This window comes from Mytilus edulis, chromosome 1 (assembly GCF_963676685.1).
Source record: "Mytilus edulis chromosome 1, xbMytEdul2.2, whole genome shotgun sequence".
NCBI classification, from domain to species: Eukaryota; Metazoa; Mollusca; class Bivalvia; order Mytilida; family Mytilidae; genus Mytilus; species Mytilus edulis.
This window is the reverse complement of record NC_092344.1, coordinates 5,673,106-5,695,528: the sequence shown is the minus strand read 5'-3', so window position 1 is coordinate 5,695,528 and position 22,423 is coordinate 5,673,106. Positions and strand designations below refer to the sequence as shown.

Below are 22,423 nucleotides of genomic sequence, written 5' to 3'. Positions count from 1 at the left end.
ACCTGTCAGTTGGACATGTACACCTTCCAGTCCTTCCATACACCAAATATACTAGCCCTATTGCTTATAGTATCTGAGATATGGACTTGACCACCAAAACTTAACCTTGTTCACTGATCCATGAATGAGGTCGAGGTCAAGTGAAAACTGTCTGACGGGCATGAGGACCTTGCAAGGTACGCACATACCAAATATAGTTATCCTATTACTTATAATAAGAGAGAGTTCAACATTACAAAAATTCTGAACTTTTTTTTCAAGTGGTCACTGAACCATGAAAATGAGGTCAAGGACATTGGACATGTGACTGACGGAAACTTCGTAACATGAGGCATCTATATACAAAGTATGAAGCATCCAGGTCTTTCACCTTCTAAAATATAAACCTTTTAAGAAGTTAGCTAATGCCGCCGCCGTAGCCGGCGGATCACTATACCTATGTCGAGCTTTCTGCAACAAAAGTTGCAGGCTCGACAAAAACTGCATTTTACCCCTATGTTCTATTTTTAGCCATGGCAGCCATCTTGGTTGGTTGACCGGGTCACCGGACACAATTTTTAAACTAGATACCCCAATGATGATTGTGGCCAAGTTTGGTTTAATTTGGCCCAGTAGTTTCAGAGGAGAAGATTTTTGTAAAAGTTAACGACGACGGACGCAAAGTGATGAGAAAAGCTCACTTGGCCCTTCGGGCCAGGTGAGCTAAAAAGGAATATAAACCTGAGACTTATACAAAGTTAAATATCTCAAAACAATATATTAGACAATTATGTAAATTAAGAATTTCTAACCACAATTTACACATTGAAAAAGGCAGATATAATAATACGCCTTTGGATCAAAGAATATGTAAACATTGTATTGATAACAAAATTGAAGATGAGTTTCATTTTATATGTGAATGCAACCTCTATCAAGACGAGAGGGAAACGTTTTATGATGACATTGTTAATATTATACCATGTTTTTGTAATTTAGATAATTTTGATAAATTTAAATATTTAATGAACTGTTCGGAGACTGATGTTCTCACCCGATTTCTTATATATATAGACAAATGTATTTTGATTAGACATTCATCAGTGGGAATAATTGCATAATATTGAAGTGTGAGTTTTGTCTCTTGCTTGTTATAAGTGTAACAAGAGGCTGTCACAACGACAGCAAACCGGATTTATTAACATTTATTTGTGTCCTGGCAATATCACAAGAACCATTACTGATGAATGGTGAAAGTGAAAATCGTCAATATCAAATTTGACCTCCATTTTGTCATCAGTATCAACATATTAAAATTTGAAAAGCTTAGATTGAATGGTTCATGAGTAAATGCAACAACGTGAATGGAAACACCATTTTACGATCTTTCAAGAACCATAACTCCTGAACGGTAAAAGTCAAAATCGTCATTATTGAACTTGACCTCTATTTTGTCATCAGTAACAACATATTAAAATTTCAAAAGCTTTGGTTGAATGGTTCATGAGAAAATGCACGGACACGACAGGAAACACCATTTTTCAATCTTTCAAGAACCATAACTCCTGAACGGTAAAAGTCAAAATCGTCATTATTGAACTTGACCTCCATTTTGTCATCAGTAACAGCATATTAAAATTTCGGAAGCTTTGGTAGAACAGTTCATGCATAAATGCACGGACACTACTGGAAACTCCATTTTTCAATCTTTCAAGAACCATAACTCCTGAACGGTAAAAGTCAAATTCGTCATTATTGAACTTGACCTCCATTCTGTCATTAGTAACAACATATTAAAATTTGGGAAGCTCTGGTAGAACAGTTCATGCGTAAATGCACGGACAACTCCATTTTTCAATCTTTCAAGAACCATAACTCATGAACGGTAAAAGTCAAAATCGCCATTATTGAACTTGACCTTCGTATAGTTGTCAGTAATAACATATTAAAATTTTAAAAGCTTTGGTTGAACGGTTCATGAGTTAATGCACGGACAACATTTGATTGCCGCCCGCCCGCCCGCCCGCCCGCCCGCCTGCCCGACCGCCCGCCCGCCCGCCGTACATCCCCAAATCAATAACCGACATTTTTGTCACAAAAATCCGGTTAAAAATTGTTGGCTGTTATGTTTTATTGTTGTTTTGTTTTGTATATGTTTTTTATATGTGTTCATGTGTTTCAGCGATGATCCTTTTGTAATGGATTTTATACTGAATAAAATTAGTTAGTTAGTTAGTTCAGCTCCTTCTCCGCATTGTTTTTTTTCTTCCTTGAGGATTACATTTTTGTTCATAAATGTTTTATAAAACAAATGCATTCCAACTGACTTTGGATTTTACATGTAAAACAACAACAAAAACCTTATCAAAGATACTTGGCTGATAAATTTGTACTACAGACAGGAGTTTCTTCTACAAACTAGATGTGTCAAAGCGACACGAATGGCCCCGTCTCAAAAAGTTGAAAAATCTGCAATTTCAATAACACATGTGGACACAAATATGATGGTAGTGTCACATATAAACAAGAGGCTGTCACAACGACAGCAAACCGGATTTATTAACATTTATTTGTGTCCTGGCAATATCACAAGAACCATTACTGATGAATGGTGAAAGTGAAAATCGTCAATATCAAATTTGACCTCCATTTTGTCATCAGTATCAACATATTAAAATTTGAAAAGCTTAGATTTGAATGGTTCATGAGTAAATGCAACAACCTGAATGGAAACGCCATTTTACGATCTTTCAAGAACCATAACTCCTGAACGGTAAAAGTCAAAATCGTCATTATTGAACTTGACCTCTATTTTGTCATCCGTAACAACATATTAAAATTTCAAAAGCTTTGGTTGAATGGTTCATGAGAAAATGCACGGACACGACGGGAAACACCATTTTTCAATCTTTCAAGAACCATAACTCCTGAACGGTAAAAGTCAAAATCGTCATTATTGAACTTGACCTCCATTTTGTCATCAGTAACAGCATATTAAAATTTGGGAAGCTTTGGTAGAACAGTTCATGCATAAATGCACGGACACGACTGGAAACTCCATTTTTCAATCTTTCAAGAACCATAACTCCTGAACGGTAAAAGTCAAATTCGTCATTATTGAACTTGACCTCCATTCTTTCATAAGTAACAACATATTAAAATTTGGGAAGCTTTGGTAGAACAGTTCATGCGTAAATGCACGGAAAACTCCATTTTTCAATCTTTCAAGAACCATAACTCCTGAACGGTAAAAGTCAAAATCGCCATTATTGAACTTGACCTTCGAATAGTTGTCAGTAATAACATATTAAAATTTTAAAAGCTTTGGTTGAACGGTTCATGAGTTAATGCACGGACAACATTTGATTGCCGCCCGCCCGCCCGCCGTACATCCCCAAATCAATAACCGACATTTTTGTCACAAAAATCCGGTTAAAAATCAGCTCAAAGTCTGGAGGTGTATAGGAAAAAAGTCCATATAACTGTGATTTTCAACAATTTTCAAAGTTGTAAACCCTTAATTTCGGCATAAATTAGCGGAGCAGAACAAAATTTAAACTTGATCTGTTACTCTTCATGGTTAGCTCACATACAAAAAATCAGCCTCATATCTGAAAGCATTTAGAAAAAGGTCTGTATAACTGTGATTTTCAAAAATTTATCAAAGTCCAAAGCCCGAAATAAGAGCAAAAAATAGCCGAGAAAAATGAAACTTAAAACTTGATCTGTAACTCATCATGAGTAACTCACATACCAAAATTCAGCCCAATATCTGAAAGTGTTTAGAAAAAAAGTCTGTATAACTGTGATTTTCAACAATTTATCAAAGTCCAAAGCCCATAATTTCGGCAAAAATTAGCCGAGCGGAACGAAACTTAAACTTGATCTGTAACTCATCATGGTAAACTCACATATCAAAAATCAGCCCAATATCTGGAGCCGTTCAGAAAAAAACTCTGTATAATGGTTTGTTGCAGAATGACGGAATGATGCAATTACAGAATTACGGAACTATGGACAAGGGTTAAACTATATGGCTCCGACAACTTCGTTGCGGGGCCATAAAAACTCATCACTGATGCTTTCATCAAAAGAAAAAACAGGCCAAATGAAGTACGGAACTGAAGAGCAAGTTAAACATAAAAATAAATACAAAACTATGTATATAACTGATCAATATGCTGCTTACCTGAGAATTTTCTTAGCTTCCTCCTCATCGAGATCGTCTGATGACTTAATGATCTGAAAATGATTTTCATGCTTAAATAAGTATCTGAAAATGATTTTCATGCTTAAATAAGTATGTCAGATCAAAATAATTTCACATAATACTAGTTAGCAGCAAATCTATTATATGAGGGGGAAAAACATTGCAATAAGAGATCAATTATCATTCTTTAAGATATAAGTGAAATAAATCTGAATGTATGAAAATTATTCTGCTTCATGAAATTTTCAACTCACAAAGAGGGAATCATATGTTATTAAGTGAAGTAAAATCAATTCAATATAATACTTAAACTTCTGATCTATTTTCCTTTGACATATTTGATAAGAACATTTATTTAATATCATCACAGCAGTGATACCGATGATTAAAATGACTAACCTTCTTTGGTGTCACCTCTTGTATTACTGGTACTGGAATCTCCTCATGTTTCTCCTGTAATAACAAACATTTGACCATTTTTTCTTTCTTTTATTCCCCAAATTGGGTCCAGGACCCTTTAAGAGGTTATTAGTTAAATGGAACCTCAAGTGTACTTTAAGTCAAAAATTCAAAATAAAAAAAAATGAAACTTTTGACAAATGAAACCTCATCTTAATGTTATAATCATAAAATTTGCTGATTCCCCATCTTAATGAGATATATCTATATGAAGGATAGAGCTGGTTTGGCAAAAAAATAGAACCCACTTGGGTAAGAAATAAAACTGATTTTCCTAAAAAATAGATCTTTATTTGCATATCCTATCTTTAGAGGAAAATTTGATACGTTTTGTGAATATAAAGTATAAAGAAGAATGAATTGATTGGGATTACCTCCTCTTCCTCTCCACTTTCCTCGTCCTCCTCACCATCAACTCTTGGTGCTACCTCATATCTGAAATATCAACATATGTCGATTAGCTTTTCATATTCTTATATTTAATTTAATCATAACCAAGTATATATTTGACTAGCTAGACAGAAACGAAAATCAGTTTTCAATCACTCTGGATTTATTTCTAGTTTAAAAGTATCTAATTCACTATCCAGACAAAAAGGAAAATTATTTTTCATTCAATCTTGATTCAATTCTAACTGAGTATCTAATTGACTGGCTATATTTGAAGGGAAATAAGTTTTTACTCACCCTGGATTTAATTCTAACCAAGTATCTAATTGACTAGCTAGAGGAGCCCCTTCGCCAGACAGAATCTTTCGTGTTGCTGTCTCTACTACAGAAACTCTCATATCACTGGCATTAGAGCTTTCATCCAATACCTAAAGTCAAAAACAAAACTAAATACAATATCACTTTTCAATCATTTATTACAGAAATATTTTGGCCTTGACCTAAGATTTAATGCAGTTTTAAAGTGGTTGTATATGTCATAAATGGTTTTATAGTTGTCTTGTTTCTAAAAACTGAACTACAATGATGCATCTAATGTAAACAATGTAAAGTATCAAGCCTATTCTGTCGGAGAGTAGTCTCATTGGCAATCGTACCAGATCTACATATTTATATATTTACAATTCTATTACAAATTGATTTACATGGTGAGTTGAAATATACATAAAGAGTTGGTTTTAGGTCTGAAAAAATTGGAGAATTACAGGGCAAGGAAAACACAAAATTACCTCTGGGTTAACTGCTTCAACCCCCTTCTTCTTTTTCTTTCTTTCCATTTTCTTCTTTCTTATGTCTTCTTTATGCTCTGCTAAGAGGGACATCATATTTGTAATGTACTCATCTGTCTGAGATAGAAGGTAGGCCAGACGTTTGTCCTTCTTCTGATCAATTAACTTTCTATAACCTTCTTCATCTTCAGCCTACAAATATAAACAATCAAATATAGGAAATAAAACATACTAGACACAATGTTATAGAGACCATTAAGAATTCAAAACTGATTTTGTTCAAGTTTACTGAGACAATTAACATTTTTGATCGTTTAAGAAGGAACTAAATGAATGATGAACATATCCCACTTCTAGCAGCAAATAGTTGTGAGAGTGTATAGACTATAGATCATTGATGATGTGTGAATTTTACTGTCTTTAACTGATCTGTTATCGATAGGTTATAAATTAAACTGAATAAGAGTGAGCAAAGTTGAAATTTAGCTATAGACAGAGTTAATACCTAAATAAACTCTTGACACATAGCTATGTATCACTTTTATGATCTGATCACCCACTTTAACAAATGTTGATGCCCTCAAAAGCCAGAAACATCACTCCCTAGCCTCACACTTGCACTCAAAAGCCAGAAACATCACTCCTTAGCCTCACACTTGCTATTTCAATGTCAGCCAGAAACATCCCTCCTTAGCCTCACACTTGCTATTTCAATGTCAGCCAGAAACATCACTCCTTAGCCTCACACTTGCTATTTCAATGTCAGCCAGAAACATCACTCCTTAACCTCACACTTGCTATTTCAATGTCAGCCAGAAACATCCCTCCTTAACCTCACACTTGCTATTTCAATGTCAGCCAGAAACATCACTCCTTAGCCTCACACTTGCTATTTCAATGTCAGCCAGAAACATCACTCCTTAACCTCACACTTGCTATTTCAATGTCAGCCAGAAACATCCCTCCTTAGCCTCACACTTGCTATTTCAATGTCAGCCAGAAACATCCCTCCTGTGCCTCACACTTGCTATTTCAATGTCAGCCAGAAACATCACTCCTTAGCCTCACACTTGCTATTTCAATGTCAGCCAGAAACATCCCTCATTAACCTCACACTTGCTATTTCAGTGTCAGCCAGAAACATCCCTCCTTAACCTCACACTTGCTATTTCAGTGTCAGCCAGAAACATCCCTCCTTAGCCTCACACTTGCTATTTCAATGTCAGCCAGAAACATCACTCCTTAGCCTCACACTTGCCAATGTCAAGGACACACAATAATCTTACCATAAGTCTCCTCATTCTTTCTTTCTCTAGTCTCTCTTGTTCTTTCTTTTGTTCTCTTTCTGTGTTAGCATGGTGCATCATGATGGCCTTGTTAACCTTGTTGACCTTAGTCTGTATAATACGGTGATAATCTCTGAAGTCCTTGGCATGTTGTAGAACAGCATTCAGATACTCCTACAAATCAGTTATAATTGAACAATGATTATATGTTAAGCAAGTCCAATATCATTTATAGAAATAAAAGTAAATCATGACCACATTGATTTATTTAAATATCCTTTCCAGGTAATTCTAGACCTGTTTAATTCACTGTATGTGGATAAAGTTTCATATTTATCAGGTTTTATTTTTAAATTGACAGTGCAACCTTTGTCTAGAATTATAAAAAGATAGACTGTTAAACATAAAGTACCTGGTGTTTTTGTCTTTTCTTTCTTTCTTGGTCCATTTTTTGTTGTTTTTCCAGTTTCTCAGTAACTCTTGCCTCTCTGAGAGTTTGTCTTTTATTACGTTTATATGCCTTGGTGTTAAGTGCTGTCTCCAATGTTGTATCTTTTCTCATACAAGCAACTACTTCAGTTCTCAACTATAAACATAATAAACACAATAAAGTAGGATTAATGTTAATCACATTAAAAGTAGAATAGGTCCTAAACAAATCTGTAGTGTATACTAAATAACTTTGTCAGAGTTAAATTTATTTTCACATGAGTAACACATCATTTTACAAAATCCTCAACTTTAAAAAGGACAAGATGACAGTGGTTTTTATCAATTTAATCAATATGTTTTCTCTTACCTGTCTTTGAAAATTGAGTAATCTGAGGGCCCTTAATTCTATCATAGCTTTACATTTCATGTCCTCAGGCATTACAGCAGGTAGATTATGTAATTCCTTGATTCTGTGACCAATTCTGGCTGCAATTCTGTAACATACATTTTATTACTATTAACTAGATACATACAAAATACAAAGCCATAACCTGCATTATATCTCATTAATTGGGTTCTAATGTTGTTCCAATAATCTGTAGTAATTAAGACCCAAAACATAGCTCATGTCCGTCCTAAAAGCATTTGAATATGGTTGAAAATTGTACACTACCTACATTTTCTTCTATCCTGGAAACAGAACTGATAAAGGATTTGTATTTATTTAAGGAAAAACTAATGGGAATAAAAATATTACAATGTCAGTTTCAGTGTTTAAGAAATGTCACCTTACTCTTTATTACTTTTAACTTGAAATAATCTATGTTGTAATATTTCATAAAAAGTTAAAAAAAAAAAAAGAAAAAAGAGAAGAACTGTGTTTGATTTATGCCATTGAACATGTTGAATAAGAAACTTTTGAGTGAGTGATGCTAAATAAAAAAAAATCCATATCATTTAACTAGAAAATGAAATTCTATAAATAACTATAATCATTAAAACCATTTTGAAAGCAATGGCATCTTGTCATGATCAATTATTTATCAAGCTTTTGTCTAACATTTTGAGTGTGAGTAAACAGAAAAGTGTATGTTTTGTTAGTCTGAACTCTATTTTTACTAAATACCTATTTTCCCTCTCATTAAGAATATCAATCGGATTAAGTCCTTGAGGTTTCTGAACTGGTGCTATTTTACTTTGTTTCTGCATGGTCATCATAGCCTGTAAAGAGGAGGGAGGAGGGGTCTGTTGATTGGGTTTTGGTTGTTGTTGTTGTTGTTGAGTTGGTGGCACTCCTGGTGTGGCTCCACTTTGAAAGTTTGGCTGTGGACCTTGTTGAGGCTGGGACTGACTTTGTGGTGGAATTCTTTGTGGCTGATTTGGATGAGAATCTGAAATTTTTAAGTAAAAACATGGATGAAGATATAAATATTGTAAGTACCCATACAAAAAGAGGCATCTGTTCTCATCTAAAGATTAGCATGGTTTCTGACTTGTATCATGTTATGTATAGGCTGGATTATATAAAGATTAGCATGGTTTTTGACTTGTATCATGTTATGTATAGGCTGAATTATATAAAGATTAGCAAGGTTTCTGATTTGTATCAAGTTTCTTTGATCATTGTTGAAGGCCGTACTGGGACCTATAGTTGTTAATGTCTGTGTCATTTTGGTCTTTTGTGGATAGTTGTCTCATTGGCAATCATACCACATCTTCTTTTTTATATTGTATAGGCTGAATTATATAAAAGCAGATTCTTTTTACCATTTCTAGTTTGAATGACTTCAAAATTATTTTCCTAAGACTTGTAATAAATTATTTAAAGGTCAAAATGGAATTGTTACATCTTTTACAACAAGTGAAACTGCGAGCTACTGCTCACTGATGATACCCCCGCCGCTAGTGGATAATATTAATTGTGTAAAAATATGCAAGTGTTCGGTAAACAGGAAGTTGTCGAGTGATGAATCTGAAAACGCATCACACGGTATAGCTGACTTATATCAAGCCTGAAACCAAATTTCAGAAATCCTGATAGTGTAGTTCCTGAGAAAAATGTGACGAAAAATATTCATGGGACGGACGGACTGACTGACAGATCAGACTGACGGACGGACAGACAGAGGTAAAACAGTACACCCCCTTTTTTTCAAAGCGGGGGTATAATAAACAAATTTAATTAATTTCAAATGTTCAACATTATTTATGATTTATTTGATCTTCCATGTATAATACTCCCCTATTAGGACGAAATATACATGTACATGTAAATTATAAAATTAGATGTATTTGAGTGAATCACTTGAAGTCTATCATCACTCCTATAGATATATAAGTATCAATCTCAAACCTTGAGGTCTTGGTATTCCAGTAAAAGGTGGTCTCTTGCCTTCCACAGCTGCCCTTAGATTTTCAGGTATGGACTGGTTTCTAGCAAGGAATTTATAAGCCATTATTTGTGCACGGAGTTGTGATAGCTGAGATGGATTGAAGGCAGTCATCTTATTTCCAGGTTGCTGCATTCCTTGGTGACCTGCAATAATGGAAACAATACAAATATTTGTTTTGTTATAAACTAAATAGTACATGCCCACTTGTAATTCTTGTAGTTGTATGCAATGCTTTAAAATGAGGAAAAGACAAGTTCAACTTATCATGTGGTTGAGCAGAACTTAAGACCAATAGTTGTTAATTTCTGGTCTCTTGTGGAGAGTTGTCTCATTGGCAATCATTCCACATCTTCTTTTTTATATAAAGGAGCATATGTAGAGTCATTTATTAAATATTTGAAAGCTTCAACAAAACAAGTATCGTGCTTGATGTATTGAGCAAAATATCCAGGAAAAGCATTAAGTGTATTTCAAGACATTCATATAATATATTACCTTGTTGAGGTTGATCCCCTTCCATCCCTGGATTTGTAGGTGCCATATTTGGTTGAGATGCACCTCTATTCATCATTGGATTCATCCCTGGCTGTGGTCCTGGGTGCCCCATTCCACTCTGACCACTAGGGTGTCCTGGCATCACATTACCACCTCCACCAGCAATGTTTGGATTCATTGGTCCAGACCCAGTAGGGTTGGGTACATTCTGGACATTCATGGAATAACCAGGACCACCACTGGAAACATTAGGCATATTAGGTGGACCAGACATATTTGGAGCTCCCATACTTTGTACAGGTCCAGGCATTCCACTTGGGGTATTAGGCATACCTTGATGCATACTGCCCATTCTGTGTGGTGTTCCCATTCCTTGGTTTGTAGGGATACCCTGTTGTTGGACACCATGCATACCTTGAGGAGCACCAGGAGGCATTCCCTGGGGCCCACTTTGCATTGGGTGTTGTCCACTAGGCATGCCCTGTGGACCCATGACACCAGGCCCCATTCTAGTACCATATGGATTCTGCATACCATGGTGTTGTGGTGGCATGCCTTGTGGTCCACCACTACCTTGCATTCCTTGTGGATGCATGCCACCAGATCTTGCACGTTCAGCCATAGCCATGAGTTGAGCATACCTTGGATCTCCTTGCATACCTTTGTCTTCCATTTGACTAATTGCCTTAAAAATATAAATATTTAAAATTAATATAGGTTAAAAGATGGGTAATATATATTGAAATAAAATCTTGTGAGGAAAAAATTGGTCAGCAAAGAATTCAATTAACTTTTGACACATTAAAGATTCTTTCATTTTTCTAATAATTACCTTATTTTTTGTAAGAGCAATTTTAAGAACAAATATCAAGCAGAAGAACATTCAGAGAATAACACTTTTCATACACATATTATAAGAGTTTCTCAACAATATTTTTAAGACGCAAGCAATTACTGTTGCTCAGTGTGGTGATCCATTGTATGTAAATATTTAAGTATCAATATTTATTCATGAATTAATACATGAAATATGAACTGTTTAATTAAAACAATCTTCATGACAACGTTTATTACCTTCTGTATCATCTGAACATTGTCTTGAGGTTGCTGCTGCTGGTAAGAAGGGTTCATTGGTGGACCAGCCATTGGAGGACCAGCCATTGGAGGACCAGCCATCATGTTGCCTTCTTCTCCAGTAGCCATTATGGCTAGGAGATATAAAACTCAATATATCACTTCTGAAAGAAAAAATATATACTTGAACATAACATAAATACAACATCACATGCTGCTTTTTGAGTTGAAACATGTTTTCATCTATTCAAAAGATAATTTTTTGCTCAGGTAAATTAATCAAAGAATGACAGATTTCTCTTACAAGAAATTAAATGAATAAACTACACAGAGAGTAAGTTACGCAATACATATAAAATAATAATAATAATAAATTATTTTATTAAAGTGCCACATATTGATTTATAGGTGAACAGTATACATACTGTAGGGCACAGGACATTTGTGTTTTTTCACCTGTAACATGCATACGATAGGACATTTGTGCTTCAAACACTGGACATTTGCGCTTTAAATTTTGATATTATACCCGTCTTAAATTGATCTGACATTTGCACTTTTTCTCTAGATTTATTTTCTCAGTCTGTAACCTAAGATATAATAAAGAAACTAGAATATTTCTTTGAAATACATGCAAAATACCAGTCAGGACAGATAACAAGAGAAATTTGTTCAATCCATGAGCTTCATACATGTATATTAAGTTAAAACTGATCTGTGGTGACTATACATGTCTGTATATCTTCAGAATGTTTTCTATTAGCTATACAGGCCTAGGACAAGTACATACCAAAACTTACTTGTCCGAATAAAATTGTAACTTGTCTAAAACAAATGATCTTCATAATAACCTTGTTTGCATTTTAAATTCATTCAAGGAACAAAATAAATTAAAACAATAGAAAAGAATTTGATTTATATCTTTTGAAATCTTTTTCAAAAATATGATTGATTGTTGGTTGCTTAACGTCCAGTGGCAAATATTTCATGCATATTCAGGACGAGAACAAGTTCACAATAAATACAATAGGTAGGTTGGTACAATAGAGGCCATCTGGGATGATGGTCGGGGAAATTTGGACTGCCACTGGAAAATGAGGGTATATTGGATAGGGACAGAAATTTTGCCTTGCAGCAGGCCACCTACGGACCCCTCAAAGAGTTGTTGCAAGGGTTCTTAACGTGCAAAGAGCGTGGCACTCTCTGTACACGAGACATCGGATTTAACGTCCCCCTTCTGACCGGACGTGACTGCGAACTTGATACATCCCGCACAGCCAAACGGACGCCCCACTTCGGCAAGCGTTTTACTGCCGGTCGGGAGAAGACCAAGTGACCATATTTCTATACCCCAGTCACCCTTGGGGTGTTCAAAAATATGAGTTGAGAAGACAACAACTGAATCTAGTCATGTCACAGGACTATGGTTCGAGTTTTCATCAATGCCAAAGTCTCGTCAGACTCTGCACATGAGGCAACGTCTGATCGGCCTGTCAATGTACACTCATCGAATTTGCATCCTGTTTTTTTTAAGTTGAAAAAAGTTTATCCAAATCATGCAATCAATAAAAACAAAAATAAGATGAGGTATGATTGCCCAATGAGACAACTCTCTGCAACAGACCAAATGACACAGAAACTAACAACTATAATAGGTTACTGTATTGCAAGTATTTTTTTTTTAACATATGATTTAAAATGATTTTATGAATTTTATGGTGAATATTTTCTTTATTTTCTTTAAAAAATATTTTTTGTTAAAAACAGTACAGGTATTGTATGGTATTTATTTTAAAACAACAGACATGACAGAATAAGGTAGGAAAAGGAGGTAATGATTTGTATTGGTCCCACAATGTCTCCTGGGTTGCCAAACTGCCTATTAATCATGTCTATCAAATCTATTAAACTTTGAGCGGAATGTTTCCATCTGGTTACAACTGCCTTGTAAACTTCATTTATCTACAAATGACTGGTTTTCGAGAAAAGTATGCCTATTACCAGTAAAAAAGTACCTGACAATGAATCAGTTTTAAATTATCGATGGCAAATACATGGGGTCTTGAGAAATAAAAAGTTTCAGTTTCAAATAAACATGTCAAATTATTGACTTGTTTTTATCTTCTTTTCTTGGTTTTTCTTTATAATAACTTTGTTCATCAAAGTTGGATTAATTTTACTTTCTGCAGAATAGTTATACTTGTCCAATCGGACAAGCTTGATATAGCTTTTACTTGTCTGACCTTTTTTTCCTCTGGTACCAGACAATCTGACAAGCGTTATTGTTGAGCCTTGCTATAATAACTATATTTATGTGCTATGAAATTACTTTTAAACACGCATGCTCTATGAAATGACTTTCAACCATAATGAAAAAACTCTGCCAGGTCAAAACTGCTGATCCAAAGCCCAGATAAAATAGTAGGGAAGACATGAGAAGTAAATATTGTAAAAACTCAAGTGATCTATGAATTGAAGCACAAATGTCCATTTAAACCAGATGCTCCGCAGGGCGCAGCTTTATACGACTGCAGAGCTCAAACCCTGAATGGTTGGGGCTAGTATGGACACAATATTCAAACTGGATACAGCTCTGAATTTGGATTGTGATTAAATAGTTGACACAGCATAGGTTTCTGACACAGAATGAATGCGATCTAATGAACTTAAAAATTTTTTTTTTGCTTTTGAACAATTCACTATGCTGTTGAATAAAAAAACCTCTCCAAAAAAAATATTTGAAGAAATTTTCTTTTTATTTTCTGAAATGAGAAAAATTGACCCCCCCCCCCATACCCCCCAAATTTTTTTTTACCTCCCCCTTTCCCTTATTCCAAAAGTGATCTCAATTCAAATTTCTAATGGAGTTTGCAACAATAACTACTCATTTTATTTATATATATAAAATATTAAAATATAAAATGTCATAGTCATGGTTAAAATTAATATTAATTAAGGGGGCTTGCGGGTCTAAATCATTTTTTTTTTATCTAATATAGGATTTCGCTATATTTTTCTATAAATGAACTTTATCTTAAACTTAATAGAAAAATGAAATAAAAAAGGGGTCACCGTTCATTTACGCTCACAATCTGTCTTCGAAAGAAGCATACATTTTTGTTAATGTCCTTTTTTCTTGTTGAATTAATAGGAGAAATAGCGGCAATATCGAAATAAAAAAAGAATTAAATTACAGAAATCGCTTAAATTTTACAATTATTTAGTTTATGTACAGCTTATTCAAAAACAACAATAAAAGATATAGGTCACCTATGAGTTAAAAAAGGATATTTCAATTTAAATGCCAAAAAATGGCATTTTTGCACCAAAGGGAGATAATTTGGAGCTTTTTCAATGATATCTACATTTGAAAAGTCACCAGGGGCAAACACGTATTGATTTTTTTGGAACAATTTTTGTACCATATGATAAAGTAACAACTACTTAAGGTAATTAATAAAATTTGTAATGAAAAATAAATGTTCAATTTTTTTCTGAAAATCATTTACCCGCGAGCCAAATAAAAAATGGGGAATGTGTCCAAAGGGACACAGATGATGCCTCCGCTAGCATATAACGATATAAAGGGACATAACTCAAGAACTGTTAAAGTGAAGCTGCTAAAAATTGAACTTAAACTGAGTTTAGAGGTAATAAGCATTTCATTAAATTAAGTTGAGACAAACTTAAGTTATGAACGGAAACGAAAAAATTCTTCAATTTTTCCACTTGTAAAAGAGCATTATGTTGGAATAGTAATCAAAATACTTGTAATCACTGAATGGTAAAGATTGCTTTAATTTATCAGTTGGTAGTAAAAGTGAATATTGCATTGTATATTGTATACAGCATTGATTTAAGTTGATTCAACTACTATTCTGGTCAAAGAAAGATAACTCAAATTTTCAAAGAAATTTCATGAGGCATTGGTTTAAGGTGATTCAACAACCATTCTGGACAAAGAAAGATAACTCCAATTTATTGTCTGTAAACTAGAAAAATGCTTCTTTTTAGCCCTTAATTCCTAGACTGTTTGCCCAATAACCATTAAAATAAATCCCAACCTTCTATTTATGGTATTAAACAATGTGGTACAATATCAGAACAATTGAAAAACTAATACACAACTTCTTGTCCTGAAACTAGATAAATGCAGTTTTTGGCCCCTTTGGACCTCTAATTCCTAAACCTTTGGGACCATAACCCCCAAAATCAATCCCAAGCTTCCTTTTGTGGTTATAAACATTGTGTTAAAATTTTATTGATTTCTTTTTACTTATACAAAAGTTAGTATCAGGAAACAATCCGTGTTCGGAAGACGCTGACTATGACACCAATATACAACCAACAAATTTTTTTAAATTTATGCGGTCGTATAATTAAAGCTAGCAAAATTTACCACGACATGATACCAATATACGACCTCAAAAATTTTTGCGGTCGTATAAAAATGCAAACGTATGTAAAAGCACAAACATCCTGCGCCGTATACTCAGTGGTCATACATGTACATGTCATATTTGGGTTGGGGCATTACAAATGTACATTTTACCTTTGATCCTTCAATCCTTAAATTGCTTAATTGTTTTTTGTATGGATCACATTTGTTTTTTAACAGTTATACATTTCAGTTGAGAATAAGTAAACAAGGTTTTCTAAAAATTTTCCGCTTGACAAATTTACTGCGTTACTGCAATAAAGTTTATTGACAGGTTCTAGGAATTACTGTGGGCATCAATTGTGTCCCTTTAATAGCAAGCATGTTCCTGAACTGTTATGAATCACAGTTTCCTGCTGAACTTAGTCACAGATATCTCTGAATCTTTTTCCCCCTGAGAGTCCTTGAAGAAAATCTGGTAATCCTCACTATAATTTCTATTACTAATACCAAAATTGTGTGACTGTCTGTGGTTCACAAAATTTGGTGGTCAAAACCATGGGACCACTAGATATGCTCCAAAGCCTCACAATCATACAGTACTTAACATGCTCAATGTATGCAATTGAAAGATACTGAATAGATACATGTAATGACATTTTCAAAAGGCCCTATTTTTTCCCTTATTTTCTTACATTTTCCAACTCTATTTAAAGTTCCACTAAAGTCAAAATCTAGGACACTTAAAAACAAGAATGTGTCCATAGTACACGGATGCCCCACTCGCACTATCATTTTCTATGTTCAGTGGACCGTGAAATTGGGGTCAACATTATAATTTGGTTTTATAATTAGAAAGATCATATCATAGGGAACATGTGTACTAAGTTTCAAGTTGATGTAACTTTAACTTCATCAAAAACTACCTTGACCAAAAACTTTAACCTGAACTTCGCACTATCATTTTCTATGTTCAGTGGACCATGAAATTGGGGTCAAAACTATAATTTTGCATTAAAATTAGAAAGATCATATCATGGGGAACATGTTTTCTAAGTTTCAAGTTGATTGGACTTCAACTTCTTCAAAAACTACCTTGACCAAAAACTTTAACCTGAAGCGAACGGACGCACAGACGAACAGAGGCACAGACCAGAAAACATAATGCCCCTCTACTATCGTAGGTGGGGCATAAAAATCTGAACTTCGCCTGTATTGTATTTTTCAACCGATAATGAATAAAGTCCTAAACTATGGGAACATATAATCATTTAAATATACTTAACATATACATACTGTGTAAATTGTAAATAAACTTGAAAGTGTTATGTTGTGGCCAAACCGGTTGAAACATATATATGTGACAAAACAACATTAGCTTGTATTGCATTGCATGTAACAGTACCATCCATACCAATTTTTATCAAATAAAGTCTTCTCCCAGGCCTCCAGATATTTTTGAAAAATTTAGTGTTCACCCCAAGAACCAGTTTGGATGTTTGTGAAGTGTCCTATATTTTGACTTTAGTGGAACCTTAAAAAAAAATGGGGAAGGTGTCCATGAGGCACAGATGATGCCCCCACTTGCAAATCATATACAGGTGTAAAGGGACAAAACTGAAGTGACGCTACCCAAATTTGTACTAGATTTAAGTATTGTGTATAAATTCAACAAAAAAATTATATGTCTGTTTAAAGTTACATCATCAAAATAAATAGGGTACATGTAGGTAGGTCTGTTTTTCCATTTAAGGCATTTTATTATTTTTCTTCATTTTATTTTTTGTATTTTCAGTTGTGCGGTCCTTCTTACCGTGGTCCGAGTTGTCCATGGGCCGAGTTTACCCGAATTTTTAATGATTGGATTATTTCCCTTGGTTATTGGTTGGAAAAAAATGGCGGCGAAGTTTTTATTTCAATACACGAGTTGCCAGTTTCCTTAAAACGGCTGTCATATTCACAATTGTGAACAGGCAATTGATTAAATTTATTGGCAACCCTTACTTCGCTTTTGAGACAAGTTCTATTAATTTTTCACTTTACGACTGAAATAAAATGGCTTAGGGTCGGTCGGGTAACCGTAAACAGACATATATTTTTTTTTGGCCTAAAGAGGCATTACTCTAGAATTACATGTATACAGAACAGAACAGAACATATTTTATTTCCAATTAAGGGCCCACAAGGGGCATACAGAGTATACATGAATAAGGCAAAAGAATAATGATTTGCATAGATACATAGATACAAACAATTTTATTTTTTTTACATACAGTTACAATACAATTACTACTTCATATTCACTTTAATAAATTTACCAACAGCATTAAGGACCTGATTGTCTTCACAGTTTAATAAATAAATAAATTTATGCTGATTATCAAGTATAGAAAAATTTGGAATTCTTTGACAAACAAAGTCAAAGAGAGCATCTCTATCTGATTTAAAATTTTCACAGTTAGTTAAAAAATGGATTTCATCTTCAACACAGCCAGAGGAGCATTTTTTGCAAATTCATTCATTTCGTGGAATATTTGAAAAACGACCAACTTCAATTTGAAGCTTATGAGCAGAAATACGTAATTTGCATATAGATCTTCTAAAATCAAAGTTCTTAATTAAAGAAAGATAATTTTCATAACCAAAATTCTGCTTAAATTTCACATAATTAAACAGTTTTCCATCAGAAGCTTTATTTTGGCTAGCATACCAATTGCTAATATATTTAGTGTGAATTAATTTACTAGATATGTTCAAAAATTTATATTGTCCGAAATGTTTTACTTCTTGTTTAATTTCAAAAACTTCTAATACTTTTTTAACAAATGAGAACCAAGAAGTTATGTTAGATTTGTGAAGCTCTTGGCTGCATTTATAAGCATCTTTCAATAGACTGAATTCAGTTGTAAGATTTTCAAATCTATACCAGTATTTTACAATTGACTTTACAATATCATAATGTAAGGGGAAACGTCCCAGTTCTGATAATACAGCAAAATTGACACTCCTTTTGTGTACACCAAGTATAAATTTAGAAAATTTAAGATGGAGATTCTCACACTTAAGATTTTTAAAAATATTTTCAAGATTAAATAAGGAAGACTGTAATTTATTACAAGAGACATTATAACCTCCCCATACCTCTGAATTATATAACAGAATGGGTTTAAGGGTATGATCAAAAATATGAACACAAGATTTTATTCCAGGAGACAAATTGATAAAATCCTTTCTAAGTTTATAGTAGGCCTTAAAGGGATAATTCGCGATTTTTCACTTTTCATCTTATTATGTTCATAATACCATAAAAAACATATTCACCAAGTTTTATTTTGATATGAAATTTAATAAAGAAGAAAATTGGGAATTATTAATTTTATTTTTTGAAACTTCCTGACTTATGTGACGTAGTTTAAGTCTTTGATGCATGCCGGGAGTGAAAATATCTCATTTAAGTCTTGTTCGTTAACCATCTAATAACGCGATTTAAAGCGCATCGACGACTTTTGGTGTAGCTATTAACCAACGAAAAATAAGTGATAGCCATGCAACTTTTAAAATTAGATCGTGTGGATTTTTTAAAACGAATTTTAATAATAAAAGTAAATCATACAATAGAACATTTTTATGATTTTTTTTTTCTAAAAATACTTTAAACAAACATATGAAACTGACATGATCGATAGTGTATTAAAAATACATGTTTGTATTCTGACCTTTTTGCTTCATTCCAGCAATCATTTTCACTTACTTGTACGGTGGAAACAATAAAATGTGTATTGTTTTGTGACACCTAAAGAATGTGGAATGCGTAGTTTAACTCAAGGTAATTAAAAGATTAGCATTATGTAATTCTAATCTTTTGATCATCATTCAGTGAAATCTAGGCGTCACGGTTCACTGGCATTTCAGGTGTGAATAACATTTCGTATCAATTGTAAACGGGAGTCAGACAAAGTTTCAGACACATGAATGTAAAAAAAATTAATTAAAATTAATTAACGGGAATAATAAGATCGCACAATAACTGGATAGCTGTTGTATATTTTTTATATTTTGCACAAGATCACTTTTAATGAATTATGACTTTTGAATACTTTAGTAACGATAAAATACTGAATTATTTTAATTGAAGTATTTATAAATAAAAATAGCCTTCTAAACACGAGTTTATGAACTAAAAATTGTACTATTTCAAATTAGGATCGGCAGCCTTAAATATTTCAAACAGATCATTAACAATTGCAATTATATATTTTAGTCAATCCAAAGTGATCTTTAATTACCTATTTAGGAATTAATGTGCTCATCAAAATATTTTAAATCTCACAACACATGAATACTTCAGATATTTGAAAAAAAATGTTTTAAAAAATTGACAGGAAATAAAGGATCTAATTGGAATGGAATCAACAAATTACGAACAGATATGCTTTTCAAGTGTGAAAAACATCAACAAAATTTATACATAATCGGGAATGTCCTTCTTAAAATACTCTTCGTCTCACTCCGTAACTATATATAATACTTTAGCTATTTGACCAACGATGTTTAAAAAAAAATGAACGAATTAAATGTCATCTTTCCCTATTTTTTAATGTAATTATAAGTCTGTTTCAACTGGCCAGAATACCAGTAAAACGGACAAGCAGTTTATTCTGCAAACTGCTGTCATTGAATATCAAGAGAGAAAATAAATCCCGAAATTGATTTGAAACTTTGATACTCTATAGTTTTCCTGGAAAATATTCACATCCCTCGGTATTAGTGTACTTCCAGTTGCGTATATATATTACATACATGTATATTTTATAAATAAATTTCTTTTCACCAGAAATGTTATTCATAAACAAGCGTATGAGTTTAGTAATATCACTTTCGGACACGCAAGATAGATATGTATATTATACACCTAATAGTTCAAAATGGAAAGTTATAAGTTATCGGCCGTGTACACTTATCAATACACTAAGAAGTGAAACGATGCATGAATTTGCAAACTCGACAGGAAATCGCTTGAATACCTGGACGTGTCACCTCACACCCCCTCCAATACCTTTGGGAGTAATACCTTTAGCCATGCGGGTGATCAGTGGAGCGAAGATCCTAATTTATTTGAATAAAGTTTATTACATAAAAGAATTATGAACTAATTAGATTTTCGAAAACAATTCTAGTTTCACGGAAGACTTATTTATGATTTGAAATTTTGACTTTTTCACTAATTCCTATATTATCAGTCTAAAAATAACAGATCCTGGTTATTTAAAAAAAAAAAAAAAAAAATTTCCGTATCAAGTTAGTTAACTAGTCGGATAAAACAACCGTACGATTGACGAGCTATCGACACGCAATTACGACTACATCGGGTTACTGTAGTTTTGGTCCTTAGACATATCTTGACTGCAAATCGGAGAAGGTGACAAAATGGCCGACCGCAGAGAATTGATACTCTAAATTTAAAATCGATGGTGATCTCTTATCTAGCAGAATAAAACTTTAATATCTATGAATTTGAGAATTTTTATACAGAATAAACATAATATCAATTTTTGATTTTTTTGCGAAGTTTCCCTTTAAGAGCCTTATTATAAAGTTCAGTTTTAGCTAGATGAAAACTTCCAGAAGCAGTAAAGTGAACACCTAAATATTTGTAATGAGCGACACAGTCAATCAAGTTATTCTGCAGTCGAAAATTCTCCTGAATTTTCCTTCCAGCCTTATTAAAAATTATGACTTTAGTCTTTCTAATATTAACTTTCAGGCTACTATATTATCCGCTACGGCACGGGCATTAAAACACTTTGATGCACGTTTCTATATCTATTTATTTGAAATAAATAATCTGAATTTCTTAAGGCTTATAAGTTAGTTTTCTTGTCCCTAAATTAGTCTTCTTGTGCTAGATGAATCTTCTTGATCATGTTGATGTTTCTTGTCGTTTCTGATAGCTTATTAATAAAACCCCAGAAGGCAGCACATATAAATTTATAATTTGAACCTTTTTATATTATACAAAATGTATGATCACAAGTTAAGTAGGGTAAAAGAATATAAAATTATAACAATGAATAAAATTCAACAAATCATTTATACAAATTTGTATTCTATATGATATGATATGAATATTTTTGAATATTGCTGAAAAATATTTCTGAATTTGATAGTATGACTTCATAATCATATACTGTACACATTATTATAACTACGATGGAATAGAATGATGTCTATAAACATAGATGGCTAAATCACAATGGTAGTTTCAATGGAAATATTTCCACCAAGAAGAGAATCGACACCACAGACACGAACAAAGAACCGACTTTACAACACACATAAATCATTAAATTGTGTTTAACGATCATAAATAATTAGAAACCGCGCCAAAGACTAATCCAATACACAAGTAAACTTACCGGTGTCTGTAAATAAAGGTAAATTCTATAATTAGGTCAACAATAATCAAAGCATTTGTTGAGTTGTCGATGGCTTTATTTTCTATGCGCATTCATCTGACGCAAGTCACTTCAACCTTGACC

General features: G+C 33.3%; 1 protein-coding gene across 2 annotated transcripts in view; it reads right to left on the bottom strand.

Moving 5' to 3' along the window:
• The window catches only part of LOC139510133 (probable global transcription activator SNF2L2), a 53,683-nt gene extending 31,262 nt beyond the window's left edge, over nt 1-22,421 (bottom strand). For both annotated transcript variants that reach the window (XM_071296458.1, XM_071296449.1), the window contains exons 1-13: nt 22,301-22,421; nt 11,507-11,670; nt 10,433-11,117; nt 9,898-10,080; nt 8,671-8,935; nt 7,912-8,038; nt 7,525-7,698; nt 7,113-7,286; nt 5,827-6,018; nt 5,336-5,466; nt 5,023-5,083; nt 4,589-4,642; nt 4,169-4,221 (exon numbers count right to left, since the gene is read on the bottom strand). In XM_071296458.1, the coding sequence (XP_071152559.1) occupies nt 4,169-4,221; nt 4,589-4,642; nt 5,023-5,083; nt 5,336-5,466; nt 5,827-6,018; nt 7,113-7,286; nt 7,525-7,698; nt 7,912-8,038; nt 8,671-8,935; nt 9,898-10,080; nt 10,433-11,117; nt 11,507-11,635 (2,228 nt within the window). In that variant the 5' untranslated portion in view covers nt 11,636-11,670; nt 22,301-22,421. The remainder of the gene's footprint in view (nt 1-4,168; nt 4,222-4,588; nt 4,643-5,022; nt 5,084-5,335; nt 5,467-5,826; nt 6,019-7,112; nt 7,287-7,524; nt 7,699-7,911; nt 8,039-8,670; nt 8,936-9,897; nt 10,081-10,432; nt 11,118-11,506; nt 11,671-22,300) is intronic.
• Between the last annotated feature and the right edge of the window lie 2 nt (nt 22,422-22,423).